The following is a 22,412-nucleotide window of genomic DNA, read 5'->3' on the forward strand; positions in this document are numbered from 1 at the left end:
TAGGGAGCATGTCCTCCCATCACTTGTGATGTTTGAATCTGACCAAGTCCATTTTTGAGATTCTCCGCCCAACATTCTCCAAAGAGTCTTCCAGGTCCTGGGGACAGAAGTTGGGGGAATGTTGGGTGGAGTATCTCAGGAACAGACTTGGGCAAATTCAGACATCATGCCCAATCGGTGCTTTTGTTCCTTGTGATTTCTGGTTCATCTTGTACTTACTTGATAAGTACTTACAGGTGGGAATCTGAAGCTGCCCTAAGTTAAAGCTATAAAGTGCAACTTGGGCAAGTTTTACTCCTGCTTTTCTTTTTAATTAGATGCACATCTTCTGTGTTGTTGTCATACTGCTTTTCAATTAAAAAATTATCAATGTGGTTTATGCAGAAAAAGAAGACTGAGAATAAGAGAGTACCCTGTCCCAAAGGGTACTCTAATCTAAAAATCTAATCTAATAATCTAAAATCTAAATCTAATCTAATAATCTAAAAAGAGATACCAGATAGACACCAGCAACAGCCAATGCGATGCTGAGGATGTATAGGGGCGGCTGTTCTCCCCAGACTGAATATAAAAGAATAGTCAATTGTCTGAGGGGTTGCACCTACCTGCCTCCCAGACAATTGTTGGAGTTCCCTTGGGTGAGCAACTTGCACGCCCACATGATATGCACTGCTCTCCACACTGCAGATCTCTGGAGGCCACAAAAATGTTTCCAAGGTGCATTGAGGGATTTCCCCTCTAGCCTGGTACTCAGTGTGCCCGGCTCTGTGACTGCTCAGTCTGCCTGAAGCCTCAGCATTCACGTGATCCTGGACGCTTGTGCTCTTTAACCCAGGTAAAAGTATGGGTAAAGGACTCTGGCAACCTGAGGAGGTAGCATCGGGATTGGCTTCAATCCTGTTGCTTAACACAAGCACTCCTACCCAGGTAGTGCAGCCCTGGGTAGGGGTGCTGGGATGAATAGCCTTAGAGCCTGTGATTTGGGACCTTTTTTGGTGGGTCTGAATGCAGTAACATGTGCAGTGCTACTTACTAAGGTGTTCCCACAAGCAGCCTAACCCTGCTTTCTGCCTTGGCTCTTAGCTGGGTTTAAGGACACAAGCATGCCCTTAAACCCTACATCAGGATCAGGCTGCTTGCAGCCTGAACAGACACAGAGATTAGAAGTATGCATCTGTGCTGATTTTTGATCGTAATAAACTGAATTGAAATTGAAGTATGCGTGAAACCAGTGTGTCCGGTTGGGTTCAAGTCCGAAGTGGACTCGAACAGAACCAGGTTTGTATGTTTGGTTATGCCTCCCCGCCCCCGAATTTGAGCCAGTCTGGGAGTTCTAACAATTTTTTTAAAGAACGCACTGCCTCTGGCGGGGGGAGGAGGGTGCTGCCACAGCTGTGGGAAGGCCTTCTGCAGTTCTCCTTTCCCTGCTGGCCTAAATCAGACTCAAATTGGGCAGTTTGCACAGTTTTCTGGCCATTTCCATCCATCTCTGGCCTGTTCTGGGCCTCTTTGTCCTGCCGGGAACCATTTTGGGGGCCACCACACATGCACACTGGCCATCTGTTGACCTTGAAAACAGCGGGAAATCTGCCCAAACCGGGCCAATTTATTTATTTATTTTTCTATTTATTATTTATTTATTCAATTTCTATACCACCCTTCCAAAATGGCTCAGGATAAAAACCAATTAAAACCAGTTAACAATAAAACCAAAACAATAAAAACAGAATAAAATCAACTATCAGTTTACAGTAGTTTAAAAACCCTGGAAGGCCAGGCGGAACAGATAGGTTTTAAGGGATTAATTTGAGACTGGGGGGAGGCTAGTGGGGAGAGGGAGGAATATGAGCTGCACTCCTGTGGCTGCAGCAGCACTCCACGGAGGTGGTGAATTCTTCTTGTTTAAACACAGTTAGACGCCCTGGGCCATCTGGGGGCGGGGTTCGGCTTGAGTTTGATGCTCCTAATAAGTTTGTGCCGAATTGGGTCTGGTTCAGCTTGTGGGCGAGCCCTCAAGCTGGCCAAGTTCAATGTAGAACCGGTTCGAGCCGGCTCACCTATCCCTAACAGAGATGGGTGACTAGAGTGCCCATCTGACGGGAGAATCCCGCAATGCATTGTGGGATTCCCTGTGGCCGAGAAACATTGTCCTGGCCTCTGACAAGCTGTGTGGCTCCCAGCAGCACAGCTCATATGCACGGCCAAGCCACGAGGCCAGGCAGGCAAAGATATTATGTGTGGGGATGGTATGTACAGCACAGCATTCTGCCCAGCCCGCCTGACCTCCCCACCTCCTGGTTGTATGAATAGCCTTACTATGTTTCTTCTCTGCATCTTGTGTTTGCACAACACCCAGTATGGGTGATCAGTTTGCAGAAATCCTTTCCCACATACAATTACATCCTTTGATTTGAGGCCAATGCCAGGATATTTTAGCTTCATCCTTTTGCCCACAGACTTGGCTTGTTCTTGCATCATGGTCCTGTGTGCTTGTTGCCCTGCCAATTTTGCTTGTCCCAGGAACCAACAGTTGTATTGTTTATATAGTTAGTTACTGTGAAAAGAAAGAGTTGTAAGTAAAAAAAATAAAATGTTGGTTTATCTGTGCTTCTTTATCCTAGCTGAGCTAGGATAGAGAGCTGCAACCAAAAATATCTTGACGTTTGATGTCCCAACCTTTTACCATATCACAAGCAGACTACAATAGTTGTATAAACGAAGTTTTTCAGGGATTTTATGTGATGGGTGAAGGCTGATATAACGTTCTTGCAAGATACATCTGTCCAGTTTATGTTGCTTTCCTCTCCTGCAAGCTTTTCACCTATCCTCAATGGTCCCCTGGCCCTCAGGAGAGACCTCTCAGGGGACTGCTGTGAGGAGGGTGGGGGCAGGAATAGTCACTTGCAGGGACTTTCTTCTTTGCATGCTTCGTAGGATTGATCAGTCTGTATTTTTTCATGTTTGAGTTTGAGAAGGATCTGCCATCCAAGCAGAAGTAGTTGTATGATGTTGCAGGTTAAGAACATAAGGAAAGAAGTAAATAACAGAAAGATAGAACTGATGATATTAGCCATCATCTTTCCAAGAGGAAGTGTATAAAAATTGGAAGGAAGGGGATCAAAAACTAGGAGACAGAGTTAGGATACTGAGAGGAAAAAGAGTCATTAAAAGAAACTTTAAAAGACAGTGAAATTGAAACAGAACAAGTACAGTCTCTCTCTCCCCCAAATAACTGCGGCAGTTTGTATGAAACCATCCAACCAGCCACCCAGTTACATGAGGCAGCACATATGTCTCCTCCTCATCCATTGGCCATTCCATGACCTCTCATCTCCTCCCCACCTGCAGCACCATTCCATCCCTGCATAGTCACACAAGAGGTGCTATGAAAGAGAACTGTGCTAGTGTGGATGATACCACCCGCCAGTGTGGATGATACCAGCTGCCCAGTTGCATGATGAGGCATGCCTATCTTTTCACCAGCCATTCCAACTTGCCTTCTCCTCACCTATTGCACCATTCCATCCCTACATAGTCATATGGGAGATGCAACATCCAAAAATTTCCTAATCGCATGATAAAAACAATACTTTAAAATAACATTGTAACCATGAAGCTAAGGGTGATGTGGATGGGCCCATACCCCACATGACTGTGAAGGCACAGGCGTAGGGAGCTTGGCTGAGGCTGGAGGATGAAGTCCTCTGATGCCCCCCCCCCACACACACACCTACTAGGCTTCACAAAGCATGTGCAAACCACAAACCATGCCCCCTGCATCTGATGTCAGACATACGGGGCTGGGGCCAATGCCAAGGACTGGTCTGTCAGCCCCGGCAGAGTTTCCCCAGTCAGAGGTTCATGGAATTGCTGACTGGCAGCTCCTTTCCCTGCCTTCTCAAGAAGGCAAGAATGTTGCTCCTAGTCAGTGATTCCATGAACTGCTGGCTCAGGAAGCTCTGCTGGAACTGACAGGTCCTGTCCTCGGCATTGGCCGCACCCCCTGCATTTGATGTCAGGCACAGGGGGTGAGGCCGCTGCCCTGGAGGGGTTCCGTCCAGATCCTCTTGCACCCTCCTCAGTCAGTGTTAGATTAAAATGTGAGCCCTTTGGGGACAGGGAGCCATCTTATTTGTTTTATTTCTCTTTGTAATTTCTCCCTGAGCCATTTTTGGAAGGGCGGTATAGAAATCGAATTAATAATAATAATAATCATCATCATCATCATCATCAACGCTGGCTGGCTGCGCTTCCCCACCCCCCAGCACAGCTCGTGTTTCAGTGAAACACTGGCTGGGGAGAAAAGGGGCAAGATGGCTCACGCTCCTAGCCAGTGAGCACTTCATTTGCCAGCTGGGTCAGAGAGGGTGCCTTGGCAGACCCCCAGACCCTGGCCACCAGGGGAAGATCATCCCTCCTTGCCCCATGACCCTTATGCCCCTATATGGAAGAATGAAGGGAATGGGTGTGTTCCTCCACACACCTCAGAAGACTGGGCAGCTGGTTAGAATTCTCACTAAAAGGTAGCACACTAAGAAGTAGGTTGCTGTGAGAAGAAATGATGCTGTGGTATATTATTTTGTTAACTGCAGGATTGCAAGTTAGAAGGTTGAGTGAAAAGTGGAAATCTCAAGGAAAGAACATTAAATTAGGACAGTGAAGGAGAGCGAGCAGGATCCGGACAAGTGTTGCACTAGCACAGGGGTAGGTATCATAGGGCTTTCCAGATGTCACTGAACTACAACCCCCATCATCCCCAGCTGTAATAAATTGTGGCTGAGGGTGATGGGAGTTGTAGTTCAGCAGCATCTGGACACCTACTTCTGTTTTGCTCAAAGAAAGTAACTTTTGATCCAGACTAGCTCTTGTGGTAGTGGAAGATGTTGCACAACCTCTAGCACAGTGGTTTTTAACTAGGGGTCTGCCAAATTTTGCTGAACTACAACTTCCAGCATCCCCAGCCACAATTGTGGAGCACACACAGCTCCCAAACCTGGGTATAACACAGTTTTTGATTGTGCTAATGACCTCTGTAAAGCTTCTATGTCTGCTTGCTTAGAGGTGATTCTTACTAATTTCAGAAAATCAGGAAGTGGCTGTTCACAAGCCTTTTGGAATCCCTGGGGATAGAAAGGGAGCTGTGGAAATGTCCTAGCTCTGGAAAGCTCTGCCTATCTATTTTTACTAGTCCTAGAAGTCAGTGCCTTCACCTTCTTAAATCTTAACTTGAGGATGAATGCTGGAAATGGGTTATTTCATAAAAATGAAAGCTTGGCTTTTCAAGAATTGGATTAGTGCATATAATGCCATGGAAAATAAAGGGGAATATAATACCCCTCTCTTTTAGAAGAGATCTCGATAACCATTAAGTGTATCGGATGTCTCTGTTATTAAACATAGATGTCCATATGTGCACAACTAAACATTGATTGGGTTTTAGATTTTTTTTCCACCCAGGAAAGTTTATTGATGGCTATTATCTTAGGCTAGATTGCTCAGTGTTTTCTTTGGGGAACTTCCAAATAGAAAGTAAATTTGTTTACCTGAAGTGTTTGGAAAGGATGACGTTAGGTTAGCAATGATGTTTATTTTAGGGAAATGGCTTTTCCTAAATGCTTGGAGCAATTTTGAGTCTTGGCAGGTATTATGGTAGGAAGAATGAGAAGAAAGCTATTTTAAATAAAACTTAAAATAAAGATCACATTAGGAAGGGATATATTCTTTTTCTTTCTCTTACTAATAATTTGTTGCTGTTCCCCTCACCCCCACTAGACCAATCATAAATCACTCAAACTCTCTATTGGCTATAATTCTGGAGCTAGTTTATCATGATTAGACTTATTGATTGATATTGGCTTACTAAAAGGAGTTTTAGGCTCTAACTAGTGTTGTAAGTTAAAAAAATTATTGTTGTTTCTTTGATGATTGAGGAGCTACTCCAGTATAGAACAGAGGTATCTGAAGTTCTTCAACCAACTACTCCGGTGTAGCTCTTCAGTCATTAGAGAAAGAATAATATCTATAACACATTAGCTGTGAGCCTAAAACTATTTTCCCTGGAGTAAGCCATGATAAATGAATTAGCATAAGTAATAAAAAGAGGAGTAGATTTCAGGCTAAAAAACATACTGGACCTCTGCAGGGCTAGCTTGAGGATCCAATTATGTATCTAAACATTTTTATAGTTCCACATCCTGCATTTCAAGGCTATCCCGCAGCCCTGTTGGCACTGGTTTTGTGAAACCTAACATTTGTTTGTTTGTTGGTTTATTCATTTAGCATATTTTTATACTACTCCATATGTAAATCTCTGGGCAGTTTATAATCTAAAAAACAGAACAATTAAAAACATTAACACAAAACAATTTAAAATACAGATAAAACTCTAAAAACTTTAAACTAAAAATATAAACTAGATTTTGGCAGCTCTTGAGCTCTGTCTTTTTCTTGTACTTATATAACTTAAAAATATAGAATATATAATTTTAGTCATAGAATGCAACATATTATTTTAATTTATAATATGTAGCAATATAGCAACTTTCTTCATGTATATACACTGAAGACCGATAACAATAGACTACAGGTTTTTGTTTTTGTTTTTAATGTAACATGAACCGAGGTTTGTACTTTACACAGTGGGAACACGCAGAGGCACGAATCAAATTTGACAATTTTGTCTATTACGACAGCAATGAATACTTCACTGAGAGACCTTAAAGGCCAAGCTGAAGACAGACCATCCTGGAGAGAATCTATCTATGTGGTCGCTAAGAGTCGATACCGACTTGATGGCACTTAATCAATCAATTTTGTTTTACTTAGTTGAAAGTAATCATATGTTGTGCAGCTTGTTTATTTTATTGTGTATTAATTTTATAATATTAAATAATATTTACATAGTTATTTTAATATAAATTTGCTCCTATTTTACTCTGAGTGCATTTTAACAAATGGACCCCTTAACCTCAAAAACCACAGAAATGGCAAAAATACTGCCATGTTTACATGGCCATTATGGTGAATTCTGCGATTTCTAAGGTATGTTCATATTTGCATTTGAATTGAACTGATATTTATAATCTTGCAAAAAGAAATGTTGTTGTAACATTTGCAGTTTTCTTTTCAGTAATTCCATTTAGCATCACCGCTACCACACATTCATCCTTTTTTGTACAGGATTTAGACAAATAAATAAATATTTTATATAATATATACATTATTACTAAAATAACTTTTTAATATCCATTTTCAGTTTCCTGAATGTGGTTTCTATGGAATGTATGATAAAATCCTACTTTTTCGCCATGACACTACCACTGAAAATATCCTTCAGCTGGTCAAGTCAGCCTCTGATATCCAAGAAGGTGACCTAGTTGAAGTTGTCTTATCAGGTAAAATTCATATATTTGTGCTTTTCAGCTTATATTTTGTATAAGTGCAACTTGGGGCTCAGCAATAGTCCAAGTTGATGGTAGCAGAGTTCTGGCCTGTCAAATTTCCTAAACACAATGCTTGATCAGGCCAAGGATACATCTGATCAAGCATTTTGTTCCAACAATGGCTAATAAGATGTCCTTAGTATGCAGGACGAACATCCTTGCATTGCATTTGTGGAACAAATATAGTTGTGCTAATGCAAGTAGTGCACATAGCTGCACAAGACCATGGAGATTTTTGGAATTGCACTCTTGCACAAAGGTTCCCTGCAAAACTTATGAGACATGCCACAGGTTAGTATCTTGTTATTCAAGTGCAAACAGCTAATCTGGAATGTAAGTTCCAGATTTAGCACAGCTGGCTAGTGCAATGTACTTGCACAAGCACAGTGTTAGAATGTCTGCCAACATCATCATCATTGTTATTATTAATATTAATAATATTGTGCCCCTTTTAAACAAAAAAAGTTCTCAAAGGAATAAGATGGTTCCTTATACCAAAAAGATTCACAATCTTAAAAAAAGAAAAGCTACAAGGGCTGACTAAAGTTGTATCTGTGCAGGCTATGAAAGCATGTGTGCAATGGTAGCATCCCTGCTTCTCATATGTGGTGAGGAGGTGTTTTCATCAATCTCTCCTTCCTCGGAAGCACTCTGAGCAAATATGCTACTTTCAGGGACATAATTCCATATGGCTTGTTGAAAATTGCATCCTACCCCTTGTGTGATTAGCACTCGTGCTTTAGAAGCAGGAATGCTACCACTACATATGTCCTTTTTTGCTTGAATAGGCATCTTTAATGTTGACCAAGGTAGACAGCAACAAAAACCACTAAAAGGACATTGTGCTGGAGGTTGATATGGAAAATTGCTCTCCCCCTGCTTAAATATAAGAGAGTCCCTACTTTTAAATATGCCTCTTTGCCCAACTGCCAAGGATTGAAAATAGCTCTGCTTGGGAATTGGATAGTGTTCTTCATGTGCTTTAATAACAATGGCTGATATGTTCCACAGTGTGAGGGTGCAGCTCATGCTTTGCTCTCCTAACACCGCAGAACATGTAGGCCAACAGCTTTATTTAGATTATATGGTTTATGTACTTTAATAAACTTAGAATATGAAAAAACCCATGTTCCTTCTGTCAGAAAAGCAATAACCAGCTAAGCTAGAGTGATAAGGGTGTCATGTATTTACTGTGTTATATAGCATATAGCATAGCATGTAAATAATTATAGTTTTTTTAACCTTTTCAAGTAGACAGCTAAAGATAAAAAGAAATAATAAAAATATTTTAAAAATCAGTTTTTAGCATTTTACGTTTACTTGTTAAAAAATCAAAAATCCAAGCTCATGCTTGATAGTGGCTATCACTGAATGACTGAATGATCGCTATCATTCTACTGATAGTGGCTTATAGAATTTAAATCAATTAAATCACAGTTGTCAATCACCCAAGCCTAACTGGAGCATTTAAGATAACATTCCCATAGAATTGCAACATAAAGAAGGCCAAATGCCAGATGTTTGCTAATAATCACAAACCATTGTCACAAAGTTAAGGCGCATTATATCCAGGCCTTACTATAATCAAATAAAACCCATTCATCCTCATGGTTCCAGGAATTGGGCTGTGCCTCTGGCAATATGCTATCTTTCCCTATTTCTTTTACCATATTGCTACAATAGGTATGGCTTTCTATCTGGCCCTTAGTTGTTTCTTGTTTGAAATGCAGGCGACATAAATTCCTTTTTATTCTACTGAATTTGCAAAAAATGCCGCCTAAGGTTTAAAAAGCAAAACAACAGCCAACAAACAAAAACCCACCAACCTGTGCCTGATACAATCCTGGAATATTGTTTTTGCCTCCTCCTAGTAATAGAAGTAAAATTACCATACAGGGAAGGGATTTTATGCTGTGTCAGAACTGAGCATTTCAACACGCTGGTCTAATTGCTTGTGCTTGTCTGGTTTGCAGTCCTGGTCTGTAGACAAGCATAATCAAATGAAGTGGCAAACTATGGTCTGGTTATGTAAATGACTTTATAGTGTGAGGGGACAACAGAGAGGGCTCAAAGGAGTACACACATCTGAGACTCCGCAGAGCTCATTCATGTTACACCAAACCATGGTTCGGCCATACATCTGAACAGGCCCTCTGTCTTTCCTTCCCTCCGTTATCTCTCCTTCTGTTGAAATGTATTTACATTATTTCTTCCTTCAAATAATGAGCAATGGAGGTGAGGGGGCACTGTAAGTTTTCATTTCCATGTTCAATAAAACAAAGTGTTTAAAAATAAATTGAAATTGCAAGCTCTCCATGGAGTCATTTGTCCTTTTCCTTATGTTAATTCTGTTAGACACCCCGAACAATATATAAATAAATTAATAGGTAAGTATTTATTCAGCAACACTTGAAGAATTTTAATTAGAATCAAAATGAAAAAATGCTATTTTTTAAAAAAATTTAATGTAGAGGTTACTGTTTTTGTTGCTTACCAGTATCCATTATATGTAAAGATTTTATGTCTTGAATGTGATATATCTCATAAGTATATGGTATGGATCTTTTTAGGAGAAAAAAAATTAAAATGGTGCTTAGTAAGAACTATATTTTAGTAAGTTTAGATTGGAAGGCATTTGTTTCCTTGTACATTTGGATCTTTTTTGTTCCGAAAAAAACCAGTGCATCTAAAATAACGTTCTGTAAATTTGAAGAGGCATTCAGTTTGAGGTAATCTGTCTTTTATGGCATGTAAAATTGCAGGGTTCTTATGTAATGAAAAAAAGTCGAAAGCTGGAGGAGTTTTTGCAAGTTTGTTACATCAAACATGAATATATTAAAACTTCTGAAACAAGTAATTCAGGTTGACATTGTGCCTACTAGCTAAATTCAGAACATAATCGCATCAAAAGAAATGAAAACTATTATAGTGAGATTTTACCTAAAATATATTAAATCTCATACATTAACTGATATGTCTGGGAATAAGATTGTCCAACTTCTGTCCTTGAAGGCACATGAAAACCTATTGTATATTGGCATCGTACAATTAGAGAGAAAATAAGGGTTCTTTTGAGAGAGAAAAATCTTTTGTTTTCTTTAGAAGCAAAACTCGGCAAAGGTTTCACATAGAATTTCAAGAGCCACCCCCCACCACCCCACCAATGATGACAAATGTAATTGAATTTTCTTTCAGTTCTTTTCTATCCATGTTGAATCATATGAAAGAACATTGCCCAACTACCTGTCTTGGAGCCTTTCTAAAGGAGGTTCTTTCTGAACACACACTTTGCTGTGCTTGGATCATTTTATCCAAAGTGTCTTTGGCCTGTGCCAACACTCAAGGTTTTCTTACCGTTTCCTACTGTTTATTGTGCTGTTTCCTGCTGACACCTTGGTCTTCTGCATTAAAAAACGCTGGTGTAATGCTTCTCCTCTGTGCAGCAGAGGGCCACCTCCTTTCTTCTCCTCCCACTGTGGCTGCCCTCTGTTGCTGCCATGGAGAGTATTGCGTGCACACTGTGAGAACACAGGATAATTTTAATTGCTGATATTGCTAAGTATAAGAATACATTTATTTTTGCTTGTAAGAATAAATGCTTTATTGTTTTTACTTTTGTTTTATTGCGATCTTCCTTCTGCCATTCACAATCTTAAGTTGGGAAATAATTTTTTTTTTAAACCTGCGAGCAAACTGACACCTTCACTTTGCTCACAGTTTTTTTTAAATATATATATATATATATATTTCCCAACTGGAGTGCTGTAGTGCTCACATGGCATCAAAGGCTGCTGAGCACTGCTGATAGTCTGAATAATGGTTTGATCATTCAGTATTAACTGTTCACTGTTCCATTAGCGCTTAGATGATTTGTTGGAGTGGGAGTAGCTGTACTTCTGTATTTGCTGCTCCACCTTCCTTGGTGTACCCCACCTCTCTTTTACCTGGTTCCTTCCTCTGGACGCCATTCCACTTCCTGCCCAATAGGACAATAGCTGCAATGGAGGAGGCACTGGTGCTGAGAATGCTCCATTTATACATGGAGGCAATGTTGGAGATACTGGACAGTACTTTTACACGTGTAGTAGAGTATCTTGCTAGAAGAATCGCAGGAGGTCCAAGCTTAGGTTCATGTGGCTGGAAATGGAGCTGAGTGGTGGCAGTAGAGGAGAATTCACTGCCAAGCACCCTGGGGCATCAGCAGGTAGGGGTGTGCACAAAACCACCTGGCTGGGTTCGGTTGGAGTTTGAACCGGACCTGGACCAGGCCAGTTTGGTTTTGCTCCCTTTGAATCACCACCTTTCGGTTCATTTGGGGGGTTTCATCAACCCTTTTTTTTTTTAATTGGTCTTTTTTTTTTTAACTTATCCCTCTGGGGACCTCTCCAAGGTAGAGGGAGGGGGGGGTTCCCAAGAAGGTTCCCCCTACCCCCACCAGCCTTCCTTGTTTTTTTTTAAAAAAATCAGTTGGTTTGGGCATCTTTGGCCTTTTCCAGGCCTATTCTCCTGCGTGGCAGCCATTTTTGAGGCTGCTGTACCTGCGCAGTTGGACCGTGTATGACCAGCCATCTTTTAAAATGAGAAAGGTCAGTGAGGGGAGGGGAAACCTCCGTGGATTCCCTGCCACCTTGAAGAAGCCCCCGGAGTGGTTAAGTTTGGGAAAAAAAGACCATTTCCCCCCTTTTTAAAAAAACACAAAAAGGCTCAATGAACCCCTGAACTATGGGTGGTCCAGGGTCGAGCAGCGTCCGGGGTGGTTTGGCTCAACCCCAAACCTTCAAACCGTGCCAGTTTGGTGTTGAACAGGTTCGTATTTGAGCCTCTTCGCACATCCCTATCAGCAGGCACATAGAAAGGTGTGTACCCTCAAAGCCAGGATTGGTGAGAAAACAAGGTTCTCCAAGTGTACAGTGAGGAGAAGTAGATAGAGAGCTTCCATATGTCCAGGGTTACCCTATTCGAGATTGCAGAGGCTCCTCACCCACATCTGTAAAGAAAAAGGGAAATCACGTGGAAACTATTTCCGTGGAAAAGCCTGTGGCGATGACCATTTGGTGGCTCATAACAATTGAGCAGCTATCATACAATAGTTTGGTGGCGGGGGGGCTCCACTGCTGGCCGAGTCATGCTGACATCAGCCTTGCCTTTGAAAAGGTCCTGCTCAAGCACACAATTTTACTTGATGACTACAGAAAAGTAAGTGTTCATCCCATCGCATGCCCACACTTCTATACACTGCAATATTTGGTTTGGGATTGGGGGGAGCTGTCACATGATCGCTGAAGTGCTCGCTCAACTCTTTCACTATTTTTGTTGTACAGATAATGGATGGCTTCAGGGCAATGGGCTTCCCGCAATGTGTGCTTGCAGTCAGTGGTTGCCATCTTCACATCCGTGTGCCTACTGGCCAAGGAGATGAGTACAAGAACAGAAAACATTACTGATCCATGCTTCTACATGGGACTGTTGATCATACCGGCAGATTCATGTACATAGAGTTTGGTTGGAGTGGCAGGAACCATGATGCCCACTAGTTCCACAATTCATTTCTCTGCCAGGCAATGGATACAGGGGTGTTTGTGCTGAGTAACCCAATTATTTTGGTGTGGGGGAGGGCTCAGGTGCCACCACTCATCCTAGCTGATGATGCATATCCAATGCGCAAATGGCTCATGAAATCTTTCTCAGGGCATACCAGACGCAGAGAGGCCAATTACAGGTTCTTCAGCCAGTATCTTGACTTGGTTGAATGAGCCTTTGGGCGGTTGAAGGAGAAGTGGATGCTCCTTGGAGCACCACTGAGAGTGTCAGAAAATAATGTTCCATCTGTGGTAGCTTCTTATTTGGTGCTCCACAATATCTGCAAGCAGAAGGATCATCCAGTCCCGGAAGATGTTCTGGTCCCCCTGCCTCTGCATAGAGGCTGGGGGGAGGGTGATTGCTGTAAAAGCCCAGAACCAATGTTAGAGGGAGGCAATTGCATCTTGGCTGTCCACCAGGCAAATTTTTGGGTGAGGAAATAGTTTCAACACGCAACCCTTCCCTCCCCAGCCCACCTCACATTCCGCTAAGCTTGTGTGTTGCATCTGCTTTATTTTTCTGTTGCATTGTATAAATAAACTGTTGGTTCTGCTTTCTTTGCTGTAACCTGCATTCTACAGCACTTATTCATCATTCCACATGGATGAATAGCTAAAATGCAGACCCACAGAACTCTTGTTCCTGCTGTGTGTGTGTGTGTGTGTGTGTGTGTGTGTAGTGCAGCTGAAAAAAACAAATTTCTCTGTAATGTAGCTTATGAACATGCCTGCCTAGTTTATGCAGCCTAGTTTACATGTTCTCTTTATTGTAGTTTATGAGCCTGCCTAGGACTCTAACCTCTAAAGCCCTGTGTTGGAGCACTCCAACGCCTCACTGGAAGAGCACTCTGCTGCTTCCTGTTCTGGTAACTTGCCTTTTCCTGTTTAAAAATGGATGACCACAGAGGAACCTATTGGATACGTGAGGAAGTTGAACTCCTCCTGGACCTGCTCCTCCAATCAGGGGTCATGCAGGGGAGGGTCATGTGGTATATCCCGCTAGCAACCATATCAAGTTTTTTTAGGAGGTAGTGAGGCTGTGCAAGCTTGCACAAAATCCAAGTGTCTCAAGGCCTTCTTTTATGATGCCCTAGAACTTCATTAGAGACATTCTCCCGTCCACAACAGATGAGCACACTATTTCAGGGTCCGAAGGCTTTGGGAAAGTGACTGGACGATCTAGCTGGCTCGACTAGTGGCCATATCATGTGTGTCAGATTAGCATACTTACAAGCAAAATCCAGTGCCCAATTTCAGAGATGCCAACCCCCTACAAAACTTTGCCCACCTTCCCAACGTCACAGGTAGCTATGCAACCATTCACCGTTCATTTGAGTGGAAATCAGGCAATCGTGCATCTAATTGTCTGGTCTTTCCCTCCCAAAGTTAGATGCACCACACCTGAGAACCTAGGCTTCAAAGAATGTTATTCTGAACCTTCCTTCCTTTCCCCCTTTCTTTCTTCCTAGCTCTCACTCACACAGGCAAGCGTGAGGCAGGCGCCACCAGCAGGAGGAGGAGGGACAAGCAGCTCCCACTGGAGAGGGTGGTACCATAGAAGACCCCGCACCAGAGGGTGATGGAGTGCCTGTGCATGAGAGACCCCCTTCTGGAAGCCCTGCACCTTCCTCCCCAGGAGAAGGAGCAGGTACTTTTCAGTTGGCATAGCGGCATGTTCAGGTCCATGCCAGCCTAGTGCCCCTCCCCCACCAATCTCTTAGTAATGCTGCAAATTCTTTAACAAAAAGTGTTAAAGTTCTTAAGAGGCAGCCACTTCTGCAAGCCCTGCACCCTCCTTCCCGGGAGAGGAACAAGCTACTGGTAAGTCCCAGAGCCTCCGCGAGGAGGATCTTCCCCACAGGAGCCACCTAGTCGGCATCCCCCGGTGGTGCCACGTGGATTACAGCTCTGGGTGGGGGAAGGACTTCATGCAAGCGATTGCTGATACAATTTCCCCTCACCCACAGGTTCCAGGTGCCAGAGCAATGTGTGCACCCAGACGAAGGGAAGGCCACCACAATGTGAGTTTTGTGAATTTCTTCATGGACCACCCCACCCCGGGTACCTGCTGGCAGTGCAGCAGAGGCAGTGGGAATATCTGGTGGGGGAAGCAGCAGCGGCAGTGGGAATATTAGTGGAACCTAAATATCTGGAAACGAATGCTTCATTCCCCAGTATGAAAGGAGACCAACTCCCAGCTGTCGGCACTGGAGTATGACATGATGAATAAGTTTTTAAAATTCACCCCAAATCAGAGGATTGGCTAACTTTCTTCCAATTTGCTACAAGGACCTGGACCTTGTTCCCCACATGTGTGGCATGTTTCAAGGCTCTGGAACAAATGGGTGATTCTTGGTTATTTTAGGTATTTCCCCACTGATCACTATAGGGGGAAATCTAAATTTAAGTCAGAATTCGAATTCTGAATCCAATCCAATATCACCAGAGCCCATAGAATCTGATATTGTCAAATTTGGATCAGGTTGAATCCAAATTTTCTAAATGTGCACAGGCCTACCAAATACCTTGAATTTGCTTTGAACAACTTATATTGTTAAGAACAAATACTTTTATTTCATTTTGACAAATTAAAAAGGATTTCAAAGTCCTACTAAGGTAGCTTGTCCCTGCCAGAAGAGCCAGACAACAGGCAGATAAAGATTTGCTTTCAAATAAAGCAAAATGGTGACAAAATATTTGCTGAGATACCTTTGCCCTAAACAGGCAACAGGGAAATAAAAAGTTGGTTTTAAAAATTGCAATAAGCCTAAGCGGAAAACTGAACAACCTTTTCAAATACCTTTGCCTCTGTAACTTTATTACAAGTAAGAGAGAAATGCAGAAGCTTGGAACCCAGCACATCTCATTCTGGGTTGTAATATTTGGATTTCTTGACTTGTTCCCCCACCTTCTGTGGACATTTTCATTGCTGGTGTGACACGCACACACTGAAGACTCCCATTCCTTACTTTCCTGCTTGAAAATGGAAACTGTGCTGCCATAACAGTTAAATTTAACATTGTAAGATTTTAAAACTTAACATTGTAAAATTAAATATCTAAAATCTAACACCTAATATTTAAATGCACCTGCATTGTTCCTGGCCTTATGTGTCCCTTGGTCACAGGAAGTAGAGGGTTGAGGAGAACCTGCAATTCTAAGAGAGCGAAGGCCCCCATCAAGGATTTACAAAACCTGTGCAAGTAGATCAGCAGCACATCAGCACTCCTCCCTCATCTCAAAATGTAACTTTTGAAAATGGCAACTTTTTGGCCATAACTTAACATCAGAGAATCCACCTCACATCCTGCTGAAGATGATATGTGAACAGGGCTGCCATTTCTGTGATGCCAAAACATCAGAAAGGGTCATAATGAAGAGGATTGAGAACAAAACTGCTAATACTATAATGCCTTTGGAGAGATCTGTGGTGTGACCACATTTGGAGTAATGTGCACAGTTTTGCTCATTGTACCTCAAAAAGGATATAATAGAGCTTGAAATGGTGCAAGATGGCCAGAGGCACAGAGCTACAACACCTTGGGCAAATGTTATGCAAACAGGGCCACCAGTTCTGCAATCCCAGCACTCTCATCTCAAGATGGCAACTTTCCCACCCTAACTTCAGATCAGAGATTCCACCTCAGCTCCCATCTGGTTGAAAATAAACTCCTTTTCCCATTGTTCTTCTCTTACCCCCTGCTGCTTCCGCTACCTTTGTCTCTTCCATGTCTTTCCCTTCATGACCAACATGGGAGGGACACTCCTGTGATGGAATTGAAAGGCCCGTCTGAAGACAAAGTACATGTTACTTAGAAGGAGGGTGGCACAGATGGAGGAACATGCTTGTCACAGAAACCTATGCACCTTACCAGACATTCCTTGTGACAGATACCCCTGAGAATTCACTGTTTGCACATCACGTGTAAATTTCTCCTCTGATTCTGGAGAGGGGTTTTGCTGTTGGCTTGGGGGATCCTCTGTCTCAGATATTCTGGGCTACGCATCTAGGCTTCATGCTTGCATCACCTCCAAGAATCCTATCCAGTCCTCAAAAAACTGGCAGGTCTTTCAGCCATGACGGATCTGGAGTTATAGTAGACAACTTCCTTGTACTCCAGGCACATGCTTTTGGTCTCTGTGTGGCACTCATTGACCGTGTGCTGATGCCCCCATTCTTCCATCTGCATGGCAACATACTCAAAAGTATCCATGTCCCAGTGTCAGGTCTACAGTTGATCCTGCATCTTTCACGCTCCCCAAATTTCCAGTAGTTTCTTTACCTCTTGAAACTGCCAGCTCCCGCCAAAACTGCCACTCATCTCTGCAGCACAACTTTCCCCTCTGTTGGCCTCCATTATAGCAAAACTCATATTTTGGGTAGCAACGGCATGGTGGAAGGGCACTTCAGTGATTCCAAACTGAAGCACATGAGTAGGTGCTGAAGCACTGTAGCATTCCTTAGAGCAGAGAGAAGAAAATGAAAGGACAAAGTGGAGCATGTTTCTGCTGACTGGAAGTAGAGGAGGGGAACAGGTGGCCAGAAAAAGAGATGGGGAAAGGTGCATGCAAAGGTGGGGGAAACTCCTCTGCCCCCATCCCCACTTCCTCAGAAGGGTGATCAACAGTGTTCCCTCTAAGGCGTGTGTATGTGTGCTCACACATTTTTTTTAACGTCCACTCAGTTAATTTTAGATCTCGCACATGTGCACACACACTGCCTTGATACTGCCACCCAGAACAAAACTCATTCTGCACACAGATGAAAATATTTAGAGAGAACACTGGTGATCACCCCGGCTATGTTTCCCATGGGAACCTGCAGGAACTATATATACAGATCCGTCTAATGCTCACAAAGCAGCCCTCTTGTACTCAGCCTTGGGGGAAAGTGCCCCCCCCCGCTTTTGCACATATTTGAGGGACATTAATAGTTAAAAGCTACGAATTTCTATGTATATCATTTATGCTGGCAGCAACATTCTCCATTTAAATCAGTACTGAAGCTGGTTCCAATGACTGAATATAGGAGGTCTTAATAGCAGGCAGGAGTACAGAATCAATCTAGGTGTAGCATCTAATGAGCAAACCTGATCTACAGAATTAAAAAACATGAGTGAAAAGTAATATCTAGTGGCCTATCAGTATTAGCAAGTGAGATCTTTATCATCTGTTCAAATGAATTAGTACGGCATTATATACAATTTACAGTTGCATACTCCCACTATACAAGGTCATAGTATTTGTGTTGTAGATCTCCCTACTTTTTACATAAAGTTGTTATTACTATGAAGTTTTATGATGTCTAATGGTAAAGCCAAGTGGTTATCATATTTTTAAAAAGTGCATTTGTTTATTCTTAGATATGTAGTAATAAGTGCATCAAAGGAAAAATGTGAAATTAAGCATCGGAATTCACATTTTTAATTCAAATAGCCTTTTCATTTGCCTTTCATTGCAAGATGTACTGTATTCTGACCAAAAGAACCCACACTTTTTGAACTATAATAATTCCTTTCTTGTGTCAAGCTTTTATGAGTCACATGTGTCAAGCTTTGTGAGTCAGTTTAAAGAAAGACCAGTAGGTAATTATGTGATGTAATTGTAAGAGAAAAGGCTTTGCTAAATTTTGATTTGAAAATATGTTGTTTTGTAGAGAGAAAGAAACTTTGTATCAACAAGTGGAAGAACAATGTTAGGGTTTTTATTTTTCTATTTATTTTAAGTACCATGTAGTGTGGGGGCTTAGTGTCAAATAATGCCAAAATATTTCGCTTCTAGTTACTAGTGTTGTATTTCAAGTAGATGTTGTGCACATGGATGTTTGCAAATCCATTGAGAAACAAGCTCTCTTTCACATGTAGTGGCCTATAGGGGGTGCTTTCCAAAATGGCCCTGCAGTGTTATTGCAAAAGTCCTTCAGCAGGCTTTTGCGCCTAAATGCTGTAAATGTGCCTCTCTTCGACCTCCCCAAGTGGCCACCAATAATCCCCAATAGGTGTTTTCCTTCCAAATTTGACTTACTGCAGAGGATGTTTAATGCCATGCTTGTGTCCCAAAGACTGGAAACAGTCATATTACCTACAGGACACACACTATAAGCAATATCCCCCTTTCTTTAAACTCCACCTTGCCACACATGCAATCACACCCAAACAATATCAAGTCAGTAAACTAAAAACCTTCTGTTTCAGATCAGGATGTTTTCAATTCTCAGTCATGTTCTAAAAAACATGGAAATTGCAAGCTAAGGTGAAATTCTTGTCTACTGTAAACACTTGTACAGTCTTGTATGTTATGCTGTTTTAGAAATTAGGCTTATGATCAACACCTTGGCTTGGCCTTTAAGCCGAATATTGGACTAGGGACAGATGCATCTAGGCAGAAATTCAATAGGTACACTTCCCCTGATGAACCTCTGCCTGATGCATAGTACAAGGCACTATGATACAAGGCATAGTGTCTATATAATAAATGTCTGGCCAGAAATTTGCCAGGCCCCCAGTCTAGGCACAATCACTTCCTACAGATATATCTCATGGATTTCTGTCTGTTGCATTACTACAAGGCACAGTTCTTCCCCCCAAATGCTATGCACTATAGTAAATGTTCAGGCAGAAATTCAAGACATGTAGCAGTTTCACTCATTATTCCTCTAGGACACCTTTCTCCAACCCCCACTCCCTTCAGGCTGCTGGCTGTTCAAGGGCTTTCTTGGCCCTTAGTTTAAATCTGGTTCTTAATCTGAGGTTCATGGACTCTTTGGGGGCCCATGAGGTACATCCAAGTGATCCATGGCAAACTAAATATATAATTAAAGGTAGCTCACTCAAAACATTGACTCACCTCCTCACTTATGGTGCAGAGCTGCAGCGTGCAAAGCGCATCCACAGTGTTTAGAAATACAGAGTTGTGCTGCATGCACAGGGCAGCCAATTTTTGCCAATCTCCTCTCCTGCTAGCATTGCTTTCTGTGACCCAGGAGTAGGTCTCTGAGGGTTGCACAGCCCTCAGGGACCTATTTCAAAGTAGTAGGGAGCCCTTTTAGAGCTGAGGGGATCAGCAAAAATTGCCTCCCCCCCATGCATGCAGCGTGACTCTGCATTACTAAATGCTGTGGGGCCACTTTGCATGCTACCCCTTCACACTGTTAGTGAGGATGCCAGCCACAATTTACAATCAAATACATTATCTCTCTTATTTTCTTGTGGATTTTCATTTAACATATATAATTTATAAAATTATAAATGGGGTAGGAGTCCATGGACAATACTTGAGGTTCTGGGGATCCATAGGTGCAAAACATTAAGAACCCTTGATCTAAATGGAGGAAGGAGGAAAGTTTGCCGGGTTGAAACTCTTCCTGGTATTGTGCACTGTATTTAACTGCATTTCATTGCATTCTAATTCAGAACAAGAAGATGGCCTGGTTGCTTCAGAACATAGTGACATATTTCCTCCCCACAATGTATGTATGTGTGTGTGTGTGTGTGTACATACACTCATACATATGGCCCAAAGTGTGTGTGTATATAAATAACATGGGGATGCAAATGTTTATGAATTAGGTTCTCCTCTTTATTTGGCTTAATCTGAAAGGTTAGCTGCTGCCCTTGTTGCCTAAAGTTGTATTCTTTCCTATTTTTAATAGAGATGTCACCTCAATTTGCTTTGTTCTTGAATATTACCAACATCTGTCATTATTGTATCAAGTGACATTAAGTTCCACATATCTAGGCTATTCACACATGTGTGCAAAACCGGGCTAAGGGAGTCCAGCCCGGTTTTGTACACTCGTGTGAAGCGCCAGGATTGGGCCAAGAGCCAAATCAGGCTTAGAGAGCCCTGGTGGGGTGCAGGGCCTGTGGCAAACCAGTCATTGTGGGTTTCCCTTCCAGTTAATTTTGATGGAGTTAAGAGAGCGGATCATCGGGTCGTTGCCCTGCTTCCCCTGCCCTAAGGACAGTCTTGGCCCTGCTCTCCTTATCCCCCAATTTCTAGCATGCAACCAGTCATCCACACAATTTTACAAGAAAATCAAGAATTCTAACCAAATATGACCAACCACCAGGTCTGGTGGGGCATGTTGGCTCTTCCAAAAATTTCTCTTCCGGGTCCAGTTGTTGAATTCAACATTTTCTTTTTGCTCCCTAAATTTTTATTAGATTTTACAATAACCTTTACATTCAATTACATTCACTTCCTAACTCTATACATAAATAAATATTGACTTCCAGCTCACCTATCTGCACGGTTCACAATAACTATTCATATAAGCCATTGCTATAATAGTTCAAAATATTCAGACTGCATTCGATACTGCTCGATTTTACCCAACCCGATCTACTGCTATTACTATATTTCAAACCCTGCTGAAAAGTTGATATTGGGAAAATAATTCTTTAAATAAAGCAAAAAATGTTCCCAATCTTCTTTAAAGCATTCAAAATTATCATCCTCTCTAATAAAACACTTGGTGTCCGTCCGTGGACGGACACCAAGCGTGTGTCCGTGCCTCCCTGGCCTGTTCTGGGCATGCGCAAAGCGCATGCCCAGAACAGGGCAAGGGAGACACGATCGCCGGCACCCGACAGCCATCTTGGGCAGCCAGAAGCGGCCGCCCTGAAGAAGCCGGAGAAGCGGCGGGGGGGGGAAAGTGACCGAGGCGGCGGCAGAGCCACCGCCTCGGCCGAAAGAGACGGAGGCCGGGGGCGGAGCGGAGGCCATGTAACTTTAAAAAAAAAATGCTCCCGCGGCCGACGCCACTGACCGCCCACCCTCCCTCCCAGCTGCCGAGTCCCCCTTACCCTGGCCAACTGCTGTCGGCCGAAGACAGCCCTTAATTTAAGAGGCAGAGAGGAGCTCGCAAGCAGAGCTCCTCTCTGTGCAAAGCCTCTTGCCAAACTGCCGCTTTGGGCGCTTGCGTCCCTTGCGCCCAAAGCGGCAGTTCGGCAAAAGGCTTTGCACAGAGAGGAGCTCTGCTTGTGAGCTCCTCTCTGCCTCTTAAATTAAGGGCTGTCTTCGGCCGTCAGCAGTCGGCCAGGGTAAGGGGGACTCGGCAGCTAGGAGGGAGGGTGGGCGGTCGGCGGTGTCGGCCACGGAAGCAATTTTTTTAAAAAGTTAAATGGCCTCCGCTCCGCCCCCGGTCTGGGCCTCCATCTCCCCGGCCTGGCGGGGGCAAGTGCCTGGGCCGATTTGGCCCTTAAAGGTGGGGGGGGGGGGGACACAAAGGAGCTGGGAGGGCGGCCGGACGGCGGAGGGAGGGGGAATGGCGGCGGGGGGCCAGGAGCGCCGTTACCAGCACCCGTTATTCAACGGGCCAAAATTCACTTGTCTCTTATAAGTGTTGTAAGCTTTGCCATCACTGCATATTCCAAAATTTTTATCAGCC

At 42.9% G+C, this 22,412-nt stretch overlaps 1 protein-coding gene across 4 annotated transcripts in view; it reads left to right on the top strand.

The window, feature by feature from the left end:
• PRKD1 (protein kinase D1) overlaps nucleotides 1-22,412 on the top strand; it is a 194,338-nt gene that overhangs the window by 88,136 nt on the left and 83,790 nt on the right. The window contains exons 1-3 of one of the 4 annotated variants that reach the window (XM_053284027.1): nucleotides 7,255-7,394; nucleotides 14,491-14,669; nucleotides 14,989-15,042. The exons of 1 other annotated variant lie outside the window; for it this stretch is intronic. Coding sequence is in view for 1 of the 3 variants with exons in the window: in XM_053284026.1 (XP_053140001.1) it covers nucleotides 7,256-7,394 (139 nt within the window). In the remaining 2 variants the exon portion in view is untranslated. Of the gene's footprint in view, nucleotides 1-7,254; nucleotides 7,395-14,490; nucleotides 14,670-14,988; nucleotides 15,043-22,412 lie in introns of those variants that run through there. 2 more of the 4 variants (XM_053284029.1, XM_053284026.1) reach the window with 2 other exon arrangements.

Source organism: Hemicordylus capensis, chromosome 1, assembly GCF_027244095.1.
Source record: "Hemicordylus capensis ecotype Gifberg chromosome 1, rHemCap1.1.pri, whole genome shotgun sequence".
Classification (NCBI taxonomy): Eukaryota; Metazoa; Chordata; class Lepidosauria; order Squamata; family Cordylidae; genus Hemicordylus; species Hemicordylus capensis.